At 49.2% G+C, this 13,062-nt stretch overlaps 4 protein-coding genes across 4 annotated transcripts; 2 read left to right on the plus strand and 2 right to left on the minus strand.

Annotated features, from left to right (window-relative positions):
* Positions 1–35: 35 nt before the first annotated feature.
* On the minus strand, positions 36–1,295 carry T069G_01671 (SET domain-containing protein; the record flags this gene model as incomplete). Its single annotated transcript, XM_056168881.1, has 2 exons — positions 36–1,049; positions 1,173–1,295. 2 exons carry the CDS (start codon positions 1,293–1,295, stop codon positions 36–38), a joined length of 1,137 nt encoding a protein of 378 aa, XP_056034197.1.
* Positions 1,296–5,813: 4,518 nt separating this feature from the next.
* T069G_01672 (flavin-binding monooxygenase-like domain-containing protein) lies at positions 5,814–7,844 on the plus strand (the record flags this gene model as incomplete). The annotated part of the gene is made up of 4 exons (XM_056168882.1): positions 5,814–6,035; positions 6,109–6,139; positions 6,197–6,621; positions 6,687–7,844. 4 exons carry the CDS (start codon positions 5,814–5,816, stop codon positions 7,842–7,844), a joined length of 1,836 nt encoding a protein of 611 aa, XP_056034198.1.
* A 1,458-nt stretch (positions 7,845–9,302) lies between these two features.
* T069G_01673 (uncharacterized protein) lies at positions 9,303–10,437 on the plus strand (the record flags this gene model as incomplete). The annotated part of the gene is made up of 3 exons (XM_056168883.1): positions 9,303–9,338; positions 9,412–10,292; positions 10,356–10,437. 3 exons carry the CDS (start codon positions 9,303–9,305, stop codon positions 10,435–10,437), a joined length of 999 nt encoding a protein of 332 aa, XP_056034199.1.
* Positions 10,438–11,411: 974 nt separating this feature from the next.
* T069G_01674 (uncharacterized protein) lies at positions 11,412–12,292 on the minus strand (the record flags this gene model as incomplete). Its single annotated transcript, XM_056168884.1, has 3 exons — positions 11,412–11,627; positions 11,704–11,991; positions 12,077–12,292. 3 exons carry the CDS (start codon positions 12,290–12,292, stop codon positions 11,412–11,414), a joined length of 720 nt encoding a protein of 239 aa, XP_056034200.1.
* Between the last annotated feature and the right edge of the window lie 770 nt (positions 12,293–13,062).

Genomic DNA, 13,062 nt, shown 5'->3' on the forward strand with positions numbered 1-13,062 from the left:
GCGGGGACAATCATTGTCCTCCAGTCCCTCCGTTGTTAGCTTTCAATCCGCGATTTTCCTGCTGTCACCAGATGCTTAATCTGGAGCCATCTGTCTGTCAAGATTCCTCTCATTTCCTCGTCGCCAACGGAGCTGGCCTCCAGCTGCTCCAGCTGCTCCAGAGCGCTGGTGACGTCGGCATCGTACTTGGTCAGTACTTTTAGCAGTGCTGCGTCTATGATCAAGCTGTCCTCGTCCTCGTCCCTTGTCCCGTCTAGGATATCTTGCCACCGGTTAAGTGGAAGGCAGAGCATCCGCAAGGCAACATACGTGCGGTAGCATGCTGTTTGGGCATCAAGCATGTACTTTCCCCAGAAGCCGACAGCTTCAAGGCGCTCTCTCTGATCGCTGGACATGGAAGGGCAGATGTACGCGTCGAGGCATGTTTCATCCCAAGGGTTCACAGATGACGGCAGTGTGAAGCCATACTCCACAAGCAGCTTGTCGTTTGCATGAGGTCCGTAGCGGATGAATACTTCTTCACCAGGCTGATGAGTACGCGTAGTGGTAAATGTAAAGAATTTGTCGTCAAAAGCGGCGACGCAGTAGCCCTCGGGCGTGTGGTTGAAAAGATCCGCTACAGGTTGGAGTGCCATGCGATCATCTCTGGGCAGCTTTTCAGTGCTGCGATCTGTGTGATAGAACGTTCGAGTGTTTATAAGGAGCCAACTGTACAGATAGTCATCCTTGTTAAGCTTTGGGTATGCGGCCGTCACGAGAGCCCAGTCCTTGTTGAACTTATCCTGTTGAGCTGTGAGTAAGGCCTTGGCTCCTGGAGGCAGCAAAGAGCGTAGCTTCGCAGGCCAGCAGATAGGCAAACTCGAGGCAATGTCTCGCCGAGAAGGAAAGACAGGAGTCCATTTGTCAATTCCAGTGCCGTCACTCAGACAAAGCGAAACTGCAAGGATGCTGTGAACAGTGGCACCGCTCAGCTTCTTGGTGATGTCTTTCGGAGTGTTACTGAGAGTGCGCAAAGCAGATGTAGGCACTTTAAGGATAACTTGATCGGCCTAGATATTCCAATTAGCACTGATAGTCGAATGAGTGAGATTGGGCAGTGATATAAGAGAATCGAAGAGACTCGGTCAAATTCTTATAGTGGGGATTCAGCGAGAAGGAAAAATCAAAGTTACCTCAAGGTGCCGGGTAGCCACAATACCAATACCTCGTCCATGAAGAGCTTTTGGATGAATGCCGTTCAACTCGACTCCTATAGAAGTAGACCATCCTAAGAGCTCCTCGATAGCCTTGTCCATTGTTGCGGCTGGTGTTGCAGGTAAGGTGTGCGAGCGAGTGGGAAACAGCCACTGTAAAATTATGCGATGTGGCGCTATGGAGCGATATGGTGAGTCATTTGGTAGCGTTGCGCCCGGCAAGTAGCAGTAAATACTGGAGGAATATAGCTATAGTAGCAGAAAGTAGTGCTAGTAGCAGATACTAGAAGAACTCAACTGGATATTTGGCGATACCTATAGTAGTAAAGAAAGAGCTTTCCGCTTCTAATGCTCAAGCTTCACGCAGTCGCTGGGGTGCTGAATAGCCAACTTGGGCCTTTTATAACACTGGACGCTCAATTGTTGTGTGGCCCAGTAAAAATTGTAGTAGCGAATTTTTGAGTTGACTTGATCTGTGTGAAGGCAGATTGCTAAGCATAGCATCAGTAAAAATGATTGCCATTTTTTTTGCCTGTCTTGCAAAGACACCCACAATGTGTAATCCGTATGACCGCCGAATAGGTTCATCCGCCCGCATCGCTTCTTTTATTTGCTCTTCAATCGCGTACTGCTCGTCGTGACTAAATGCCTCTTGATGATTGATATCAACTAAAATAAGAGAATGTCGTAAACCGAACTTGGTTGAATTTGGTGCCACGGTTAGAGGGGATGACTTGTTCTTCACAGCCTGGCGTAGCGTACATCGATATTGATTGTGTGATTAGAGTTGGCTATCCGGCATAAGCAATGTTACTCTCTGAGTCTCTGTTTGCGATTCGTTCTAGCACAGCAAATTAATGTCAATCTTTGAATGGGTGTTAACAGGATCTTGACTCACCTCCTCGTAGTCTGCTGTTGAAGCGTCGGTGCTATGGAAAGACTATGCAAGGCGTTAGAGCTGTGTGTTGAAGCTTCCTACAGTGTGTCAATACAAATTCCAATGTAGGTAGAACCATTGGGACTGGTAGCGAAATAACAAGAGCATTAACGATGGTATTGTCGTTCCTAGGGGGGAACTCTTCCCCATCTACTTCCAGAAACTGTAAATGCTATTCCAGGAGAGTCTGAAAATAAAGGGAAGGAGAGAGACAAAGAGCTCAGCATCAACTTGTATATTCCTCGTGGTAGAACTGCGTGTCTTTGATCACCCGCCCTGTTACGGTATTAGCCTGGTTCTGTTATGGTCAAATCGTCTTTCATACACGCATTCAATTATTCGAATGGTGGGATCAAAGCAGTCCAAATTTTGACTCACGTGTAAATCTTCTCAAAGAGCATATGAAGATCGTGGAGGTAACGTTGTAGACTTCCAATACTCTGTAAGAGCTCGACTAAGTGCGAGCGCCTTGGAAAACGAGAAACAAGCTGTGGGTTGCTTTGTGTTTGCTCAAGAAGCAAAATCTGTGAAAGCTGGTAATGACAGCCAAAGAGTCAAGTTATAGGGACATAGTATCAAGAAGCCTTCGAAGCGCACCTCAAACTCGGCTCAATATTGGACTCCGATTGGATCATCTTTGTGGTGGAGAATTTTGCTCGCTTGCTCTCAAAAGTTCGTCTCTACTCGCCAGTCTAAGACTTTCAAAATCATCAGCAGAATTCGATGCACAAAAACCACTGCGGCCCAAAAGAGTTGCAATACCTTTTTGTCCTGAATACCCAATAGCTGACCACAGACTGGCCTAGTACGACACTAGGAAAACTCATCACTGAGAATCCCAGTCTGTCACCGCGAGTATTTTAAAAGCCATGGCGGTGGCTAGCCCTGCCCTGTCACTTTCGCCGCGGCGGCATGGTAGGGCTTCTATCATTGTTGAAATGTCGCGTACGGCCAAGTGGACGATCTGGCGATTGGTCATCGTGGACGAGCCCTATCAGGGCTTGGCGGACACCTCCGCATGTCTTTGAAGAATCAAACAGCTGGTAGCTGTCGAGCGTTGATTCAGTCTCCGGTGAAATTGTCAGTCATGATAGTGAGTCGCATTGTGTAGAGAAAAGACTGACTGTGCGATGCATCATGGCCCATGCTTCGGACGAATTCCGGAAGTGGCCGCGTGTTTGCGCAACAGCCAGCGTTGAGAATGAATCCAATTCTGTGGAAATGGATGCGATAGAGAGATTTCGCTCGACCAAAGGATGGAATAATAATGGCAGAAAGGAAAAGTAAAAGAAGAAGAGGAGAAATTCCCTCCTGTTGAGCGGTGGGCTGGAAGCTCCTTCCCATCCTACGAAGCGTCACAGAGGAAGGAGCAGTGCCTCCCGAGTACCATTCTGTAGGTACCTGCTTAACAATTTTCTTAGCAATCTACTCTGTCTTGAAGATAGAAAAATCGTCATTCAATGAACTGCCCGTCAATAGGAGCAAATTCATTGGATTCGCAAAAAATCCGTCGACTCTTCCGCATCGAACGTATAGTTGTGTGCTGCAACTGGTGAGCATCTTCTGCTTCTCTCCTTTATGGGCATTGTCACGTGTTCTGAACTGACCTGAGACTATGGATTTAAACAGATTCAAAGTAATACCGACCGACCCTTCGAAAGAGCCACCCGTTCAAGAATGATGATGCGGAGGAAAGTTGTTTACGAAGATGGATCCATCGATATCAGTTCAACCTTAACGTTTCTTTTCGACTTTTGAGTCATTCAAAAGCATTGTAATATGCTTAAATTTAGTGAAAAGCTGCCTAGTGTTTACAATAGGAGAAGTTTGGTCCAGGTATTGGGTTCTCATCCTTGCTGGATACGATCTCGAAGTTTGCCACCGTCCAAAAGAACTATTGCTGCAGTTCGCCATTAGACGTCTACTACAAGCTCTGAATATTGTTGAACTTCCATTGTCTACTTTATCATCCTTATATTGGGCCAATTCTCTGTTTGCTAGACTTTGAGCTCTTGGGTTACTGTGCTCCGTCGGAGGAGCTATTTTGGTCTGATGTGTTATAGCTGTCCGAGCAAAGTGCTAACAGATTCAAAGGACTAATTCTGCATCTTATGGTGATGGATAAATGATTCAAAATCTGGACACCTCGCAGTTTTACAAATACCAACTGGTTCCTGCAGAGCTGCAATAGCAATGGTTAAATGACAGGCCTCGTTTTCCAACTACTTCAATGACGACCACTTTGCTGCAGGGCCAAGATGTCTGGCTTCTGGCCATCTATCACATGATCATAAAAGCCAAGCGACATCTTTTTTCCCGATTCAATAGGAACTCAAGTTTCGATGGACAGCAGCTCGTCGCCTGACGGACAGCCTCCTTAACTTGCCCTTCAATTCACGAGTCTGTTATATTCTCTGTGAGGCTACGATAGGCGGAAGCAACAGCTAGGTTTTACACAGGAATCCTTCAGACCTCAGCAAAAGATTCCTCCCAATCCAACACAGCAAGCTGGCCTTTTCATCATTCCATTGTCCGGGCCGGGCCGTGATCATAAGCTCCGCAGATCCACAAATTCGGCCATGGATCCGTCAAATTCCATCGGTTTAGCGTCCGAAGCATCGCGACGGCGTCAGATGGGTCTAGGCCCACAGCAGAAAGCAGCACCTAGCTGGATTGATGGGATTGCTCGTTTCATTCGACGCTCTTCAACCAAATTTCCAGAGAACACGAGATCTCGAAGAAGAATCGATGTTGACTCCCTCGCAACACGAGAAACGCAAATGAGAAGTACTTTCCAGGAAGATTCTAGTCTGTGGTTGACTGATAATTCTCATGAAGTGTCTCTTGAGAACCATTTACGAAGAATAGGGCTTGCCGCTCTAGAGAAGTCTGCTCAGTACAGGTAAGATGCAGTCGCCGGTCTTCTAGTGTCTTACCAGGAGCCCTCTCCACCATCAACTTGCTCGACTTATAGCCTGAAATCCTTCGGTGTGATCACAACCCCAAGGAATGATATGTCAGAATATATGGTCGTGTTAGGTCGAGAAATGCGCATCGACGTGCTGCAATGGAGTAAGTTTTCGTGTCTAGGCATGATTCCTTTCTTTGATATCATCTGAATTGTAGCATGCTCACAAGTCAGTAGCCAATCGTGGGCGTCATGACGGGCTTGGGCATGAGTGTTGCGCGGGTTCAACATGTTCCGTTGACATCTTCTGAATCGTAGAGACACCACGACTAATCTAGGCCCAATATAGAGCTGAATCGCAATTTTAATCGAACATATGACGATGAACTCTTTGCTTCGAATGATCGGCCTGTGAAAAAAAAAACATCAGCACATACACATAAAATCGAGTAAGCATCGTCATCCAACCTGCTCTTATCGTTCTAGCGTCCGGGAGCATCTTCAACGGCGCCCAGGCGGATCCACACCTCCAACCATTGTCCACATCGCTAGCTGTGCCATTGGAAGCTAATTTTCTTTCTTTCTTAGATGGCACTAGCTGACGGGACGGGCAATAGGGAAACACCCCTGAGCTAGATGCCCAACGGCCATGAGCTCCATTTTGCGCACCCACCAACCTCGACAGCTTTTTTTCCTCCTTGTCCCTCAGCCTTTCTCATAACGGGAGCCTCTGCAGCATAGAGGGGGAAAAACTCTCACCAAGACTGGCACCAGAATGGACACATACGGCACAGGTAAAGGCGGCTTGGGAAACAATGTGTGCGTCGTGGGCACAGGCGTCACGGGCCTGCTGGCGGTGAAAAATCTGGTCGAGCAGGGCCTGAACGTGAGAGCCTTGGAGCAGAATGAATATCTTGGAGGCAATTGGCACCATTCCACGGATGCGCAGCAAGTGTCAGCACTCCCCGGTACGAGGGTGAACATGTCGAAAGAAACAGTGAGTGGCTGTGACTCTGGTAACCAAGTTTGATGTTGGCACGTGAGGCTCATGCAAAGACATTATCCTGCAGAATTCTTTTACAGATTTCCCGATGCCCGATGGTAAGATACGAGCATGTCGAAACACTCGGAAATATTGCTGATCAAGTTATGCAACAGACTATCCGTCATTCCCTTCCGCACAGCAGATCGCCGACTACCTCGAGGCATATGCAGACAAATTCGAGCTTATCAAGCACATCGAGCTTTCGACGGCCGTGACGAGCATTCGACGAGACGAAGAAGATGGCGTGTGGATCGTATCCACCAAGCACACAAAAACCGGCGAGGAAGAGGAGCGAGAGTATGACCGAGTCGTCATGGCGACGGGCGGCTTGAGCGTCATGAATATGCCCGAGATCAAGGGCATCGAAAAGTTTACCGGAGACGCCATCCACTCCCGCGACTTCAAAGACCCGACAAGATACACCGGAAAGAACGTCTTGGTTGTCGGCCTGGGCTCGACCGGAGCCGATACCCTGAGCTTCCTGAAGCAGGCCGGCGCAAACAAGCTGTATCTCAGCAGCAGGAGTCGGTGTTCTCTGGTAAATAACCAACGACGGCCTCCAGGACCATGATTGAAAGAGGTTGCTAACAGGGTGCTGTATAGATCCCCAGAATAATTGGAGGACGACCGTGGGACCATTACATGACCCGTCGTACGGACTCGATGATCCGACTCTGTATGCGACTGTCTCCCCACGCTACGAATTACTTTGCCGGCAAAGCCATCGGTCTCGCACAAAGCTATGCCTTTCCAACCTTGAGGGCTCACCCCTGCTTCAGCGGTCCCATCAGCGGCCCGCTATATCGCAGTCCATTTGTGTGCGATGAACTGCCTGGTCTATTAGGCAGCGGCGACGTCAAGATTTACCCCGGCATCATGGGCGTTGCTGGTCCCCGAACCGTGGTGTTCAAGGACGGCAGCGAGATTACAGACGTTGATGCCATCATCTTTTGCTGTGGCTACTACCACGATCTGTCACTCATCAAAGGCGAGGGCCATCCCGCCGATATTGAGTTCTCAATGGACTCATTTGAGGAGCTCAAGGGTGCAAAGCACCACAACAAGGATAGTGAATACCAAAGACTCTACCACGGCATCTTATCAGAACGATATCCCGAGTCACTGGCAGTGCTAGGCAGCCTAACGACGCTGCGGCCTACGTTTGTTCTCTACGACCTCGCCACCATGGCACTTGCCAGCATGTGGTCGGGTAGCTATCCTCTCCCCTCGCCACGGGCAATGAAGAGAGAGATTGATTCTCATTATAATTTCATGGTACGGGCCCTCGAGCGTGGCCCCATAGCATTCCTTGGTCTCCGTGTAGACATTCGAGGCACGTATACATGGCTCAATGCTGCGGCCGGAACCGGTGTCATTGAACGACTTGAGGGCTGGGGCTGGGAGGCATGGAAATTTTGGTGGAAGAACAGGATGCTCTACAAGTTCATCATGGACGGACCCAATGTCTCGGCAGTGTACAGGCTTTTTGACATGGGCAGAGGGAGAAAACCATGGGCCGGTGCTCGGGCGGCCATCGAAAAGGCCAACGAGGGGCTGGTCAAGAGGGCTGAGAAGATTGAGGAGATTCAGGTGATCAAGATTGCTGAGGTAGCCAAGACTGCTGAAGTGATCGAAGTAGTTGAAGTGGAGGAGGTGGAGGAAGTGGAGGAAGCGGACGAGGTGGAGGAGGCCGAGCAGGTCGAGACCGAGTGGCCCGACTCGATCATCTGTGAAAATCGGCCGAGTGAAACGGAACTATGAGATCGGCGATTGCAAAATGACACCAAGCAAATGGTGATCGGGGGACTGGGGTTACATCGAAAAACCGCATAAGGAAAGGGGGACAAGGACAAAGATGCATCGGGGCCTGAGGACAGGACACTTGGATGAACAGCTCGCTCAAAGCGAAAGAAATGATAATGACCTAGATAATGATAATGAGACACGAACACACTTACGAGCAAGGCTTTGCGCCAGCCGCCCTCGCACAAGCCGCTCTTGATGTCTCGTAGGTGCGGCCGACGGTCATGAGCATCGGGCATTTTTGCTCTCATCGCCAGGACTGACCCGCACCCGATCTCTCTCGGATGAATCTGGCCCTCTCTTACATGTACACCCACTTATCGTAAGGTGCTGCCCCCAGCATATTTTTCTCTTCCGTGACCTTTCTTCTTTTGCGGTGCGGCGCACGGCACACATGAGGGTGTCTTAGTAGGACGGCAGCCACCCCCATCCCGTCACACCGCCAGAAAGCGGTAATTTCGAGACATTAGGAGGGCGGCCCGGCATATGCAGCCTGCTTGTCTGTGATGGGATTGTGGGTTATGTTCTGCGCGGGTTGGATCTAAAGTCCCGGAGGCTGAGAGAGAGGGTGTGAATGCAAGAATTCTTGGCAGACAAGTGCTTGAGTACTCTTCGTACCTGTACAAGCACTCATAAAGTGGCTTTCAACCCCTGCTGGACAGGGGAGAAGAGGCTATCCGGGGCACGGAATGATGAGACAGGGCTGTCGGGCTTGGCTACTGACGTCGGGCTTCAATCGACCTGGTTTGCAAGTTTCAGTTTGCTGGTCTGTTTGCTGTAGCATATTACTACTTGTATTAGCACCGTCAGGCGGCAAGGATGGGCCCCAAAACTCAGCTAAACACGTCCGCCAACCAGCCGAGAACGCCAATGAACACGGATCGCTTCGAGACAGAGGCAGTAAGACTAGGCCACTTAGTCAAAGGTAGCGAGAGGAGCCGGTCGAGATGCTGCGGCTAGGGGGGCTGGAGCTTCGCCATCAGCTCATCATCCCTTTAGTGAATGTGAGCACAGCTCTGGATACCGGGTTCTCGGTGCTGATCGTCGTCTGTGCCGCTCCTAGGTGTCGCACGTGGTGTAATTATTTAGAGACAATGATGTATTTTGTTTCCATCTCCTAAAGCAAGCCACCGGATAGTGCGAAAAGCAGTAAAGTGAAGCTCCAATAGAACCGAGGCCGCGTCTCGCGATGCTGACTGCCTGGTCTCAAATGCTGGCCGTCTCTTATTCGCCGTACTTGTGCCCTGTCAATCGTCTGGGCCGCCGTCCTTTGTCTCTCCTTTACTAGGCCGATGCCACCTAGGTAGTCTGTTGTTATAAAGCTGTGTCTGGAGCGCTTCTAGTTGTCGCTTCGTTTCGATCACTTTTGTCGTCCGTTGACTTTTTGATAATATGCATCAACAGCATTCAAAAACGATGGAATCCCCAACTCCGACTGAGACTGAGAAAAAGGTAAGTCTTCGCACAGATAATCTCATTCTTCACATCCACTTTCCAATGTTATGTCACTGATAACAATGACTAGAAGGTGTCTTTTGCTGACCCCCTTAAGCAGGAAGAGACTCGTCTCACCGAAAGCGAGCTCCGACGCATGCTACCTGCTTCTTTCCGCAATGGACCGGCCTGGGTAGGTGTACCACACAACCGGGTTCAACACTTCTTGAAGCATGATCTCAATATCGAGCGATTGGCGGAAGCGTCGCCTTACTTCTCCATCCTTGGCAAGGCCAAGCCTCCGCAAGCTCTCCACCATCAGGAGGCTCTTGGTCTCGAGATCTTCGTAACCGAGAAGATGGATACACACCTCCTTTGGACCAAAGGCAAGATCTTCGTCAAACCATTCCCAAGGTATCTTCTCGATCCTCAGTTCTGGTTAGAACATCTTGAGTGCCCTAAAAGATGCTCCTATGGTCCTGAGTTTCAGATGCTTCGGGCTGCAGGGCTTGTACGACGCCAAACGCGATTCTCGAAACGCAAGCCTTGCGAGCACAGCAAGCTTTGGAAGTGCGCGATGGGCTTCGTGTACTCGTATATAGCTCTTATTGCACACGAGAGCGACTTTCGCATCGCAAAAGCAAGCAAGCTGTTGCCGGATGACATGGACTTTGACGACTGGCAGGAGTTTGTCGAGCGGATACTCCGTGATCACGGCAAACTCAATGGCCAAATCGACGAGCGATTCGCGTATGGCGAGCTGAACATGGCGCGCCTCAACACGCTGCTCATGTTTCAGCAGCCTCGTCGTTACTTGTTCCAAGATGATGGCAGCTATGGTTTCCTCCGGGACCACTCTTCGCTGTTGTCGCCCGTGTCTGCTTACACGGGCGCCGTGTTGTCTTCAGTACAAGTCAGGCCTACCATGGCCAACTTCAAAAGAAACAGGCCACTTACAATTGCATTGGTGATGTATGGCTCCATCATACTCTCTTTCGCTGACCGGTGCTATTCTTGATGCTGATGCTAGAACAGTTTGGTTGTTTCGTTCTGGGTCTTGTACTCGGTCTTGTCCATCACCGGGAAAGGTCTCCCGATGATTACTGGTGAAGAGTGACTTAGGCATGGTTTAAAATTGAATTCTTTGGGAACGGGTCCTCCGGCGTGTGGGAAAGCGTGTCTATGGAATAACGAGGGCGATCTTTTGCGGCTGAGATCTTGACTATTACTTGGAATTTGTAATGATGAAAGATGCGTCTGGGCGTAGATGCATCAGGGCATAGACACCTTTCGGTTCAGGTACAGGTAATTTGCTGTTAGGGAACACAGCATTAGCAGGCTCAATAAAATCGTGTGTTTTAATAATGGAGTGTCGGTAACGTTCAGTGAGGAGGATCTACCAGAAGCGGTCTTTGCTGCAGCTTGATAACAGCTGACAGCGATCAATAGCTCTCTATGTTGGCGGTTCCTCTGTGTTGACTAGATTTAATCGTAGCCAAAGAAAAGTTTGAATTGAACAGATTGCAGCCTTGTTCAAGTAGGTAGTTTACTTGGAAAGGTGAAAGTTGAAATTTGGAGGCTGAGTGTTGGCATTTCGTAGTGCGTCTTGTGCCTGTGTTTTGGTTTCGTGGTTACACGGATGCACCCCAAGAAGCAGGAATAAAGAGAACGAATTGGCAAGAGCCACGTGTCACGGGTGATACAAGGGGAAAATGGATTGAAAATTGAAAAAGAAAAAGATGAAAAAAAAAGATGAAAGTACAGTCATGGTAGCGTACGCAATTGACACGATCACGGCGGCAGCAGTATTGAAAAGCGTCAGTCTCATTTAGTTTTACTACCCTTCCAAAAGCACTAGCTAAACGCCCAAAACTACCAATTACTTATCATCAAACGAGTGCAACGAATCAATCTATGTAACTGCCTGTTCGCCTTGATTAAATCAATCCCAAATAGCAAGCCCAGACGAGTGACGGGGCGACGGTATAAAAGGCGGCCGAAGAGCTCGCGTTCGCAAATGTTTCGCGTCTAGCAATCCATTTCTAGGTAACTTAGTGGGTGCTCCTTTTGGTTTCTGGGACAGTGTATCCTTCAAAGGCGAAACTTCGCCCTGTGGATAATTTCGAGAGTAGGGAACATACGCAAGGCAAGATAGGTGTTGAGGCCAATCGTCTTGAGAACAGTCTCGCAGGTGATGTCCTCGCTGTTTGGATACCTGCAAATGGACGTGTGATCGCCGTAGATGGCGAAATGCTTCTCCCAATATTCGGGTCTGGCATTTATCACGGCGTCTTCCTTTTCAACAAGCTTGAGACAAAAGAGGTTAATCAATTAGTCGGCTTGCTCTTGAAAAGGGAGAAATGGTGTCAGGGGACTAACATACGAGATGCTTGCCGCGGTACCAGTTAGTACCATGGAAGTTGATGACCACACGTCGACGGTAGAGACGGCCTCGGTTCTCCAGAGGTGCGATGCGTTCAACGTGCTCGTTGCATGCCTTGTCAAGCATGTCAAGGACCTCAGGAGGCGTGGGACGGACGGCAGCGCTGGCAATGTTTCGCACAGACTTGGCAACGTTGTGGTGAGGAGTGTTGAAAAAGACTAGCATGCGAGTGCACTGATCAATGATATGGATGGTGCCGGTCTTGTCCAAATGGGCCTTGGCCAATGCCTACATTGAGTATTGCAAAATGCAACGTTAGCTGCCAACTCTTTTGAGTTGCTTCTACAAAGAAAGGGTCGGTCCTGGAACTAACCTCTTTGACGATAATCCCACCAATGTCGTGGCAGATGAAGACGATTGGTCGAGTAGGGTCGTCAAGTCGGTTCTCCATGAGAAGTCGAAGAAGCCGATCACAATGCTTGATGAAGCGAGTGTCTTCGTCATTCACGGAGAGGCCGTCATTGTAGGAGAAGAGCATGACGCGGCAACGCTTTTCAAAGCAGCTGGGAAGGATATCCCTGGGCCACATCTTGCCACAGTAGGACCAGGTGTCTCTGTGCACATAGTAATTGGCCTCAATGTTGAGACCATGGATGACGACGATGCTAGAGATGGGCAACGAAGGAAGAGAGAGTCAGCAGAGGCGGCAGAAAGACATGGCTGGAATGGAATGAAACACAATCATCTACGTACTCGACCTCTGTCCGTTGATACGGTACCACAAAGTTCGCATTTCGAGGAAACACGATTTCGAGATCGTATTGCTCCATGTGTTCTGAAAATATCATAGGCATGTTCAAAGCCTGCGCAGATGCTGCAAATCATCCAGAAAGATGAAAGAGCTTTAAAGGGTGAAAAGAGAGAAGAGAGGAGACAAAGGAAGGGGGTGAAGAAGGAGAATAAATAGGAAGGAGCAGAAGAGAGAAAAAAAAAAAAGCAATGGGAATTGCAGCTGCTGTTTTTTCCGTTTGCTGCTGCGTTTGCAGTTGTTTCGTATTCGCGTTTGCAACTGCCTGGGTACCTAAAGTCTGGTAGTTGAGCTGTTATCGCTGATAGCTGCCTTATATCTGGCTCTGCTCAGGACAACATCGAGGACCAGGACAGGAGTCGAGGGCTCCTTTTATGCACCCAAGTGATCCCTTCAGAAGGCTCCGTTGATGGAACAAGTATTCCCAGTCAAGGCTTCGAGGAATAACACACTGGAGCACAAGACTTTGCTGCTGTGTTCGAGAACGAGTTACACGGGATACGTCGTTGACTGGGAGAATGGGTGGGGAGGGGGAGCACACGAAAGGAGAG

The sequence above is a fragment of the Trichoderma breve genome, chromosome 1 (genome assembly GCF_028502605.1).
Source record: "Trichoderma breve strain T069 chromosome 1, whole genome shotgun sequence".
Lineage (NCBI taxonomy): Eukaryota > Fungi > Ascomycota > Sordariomycetes > Hypocreales > Hypocreaceae > Trichoderma > Trichoderma breve.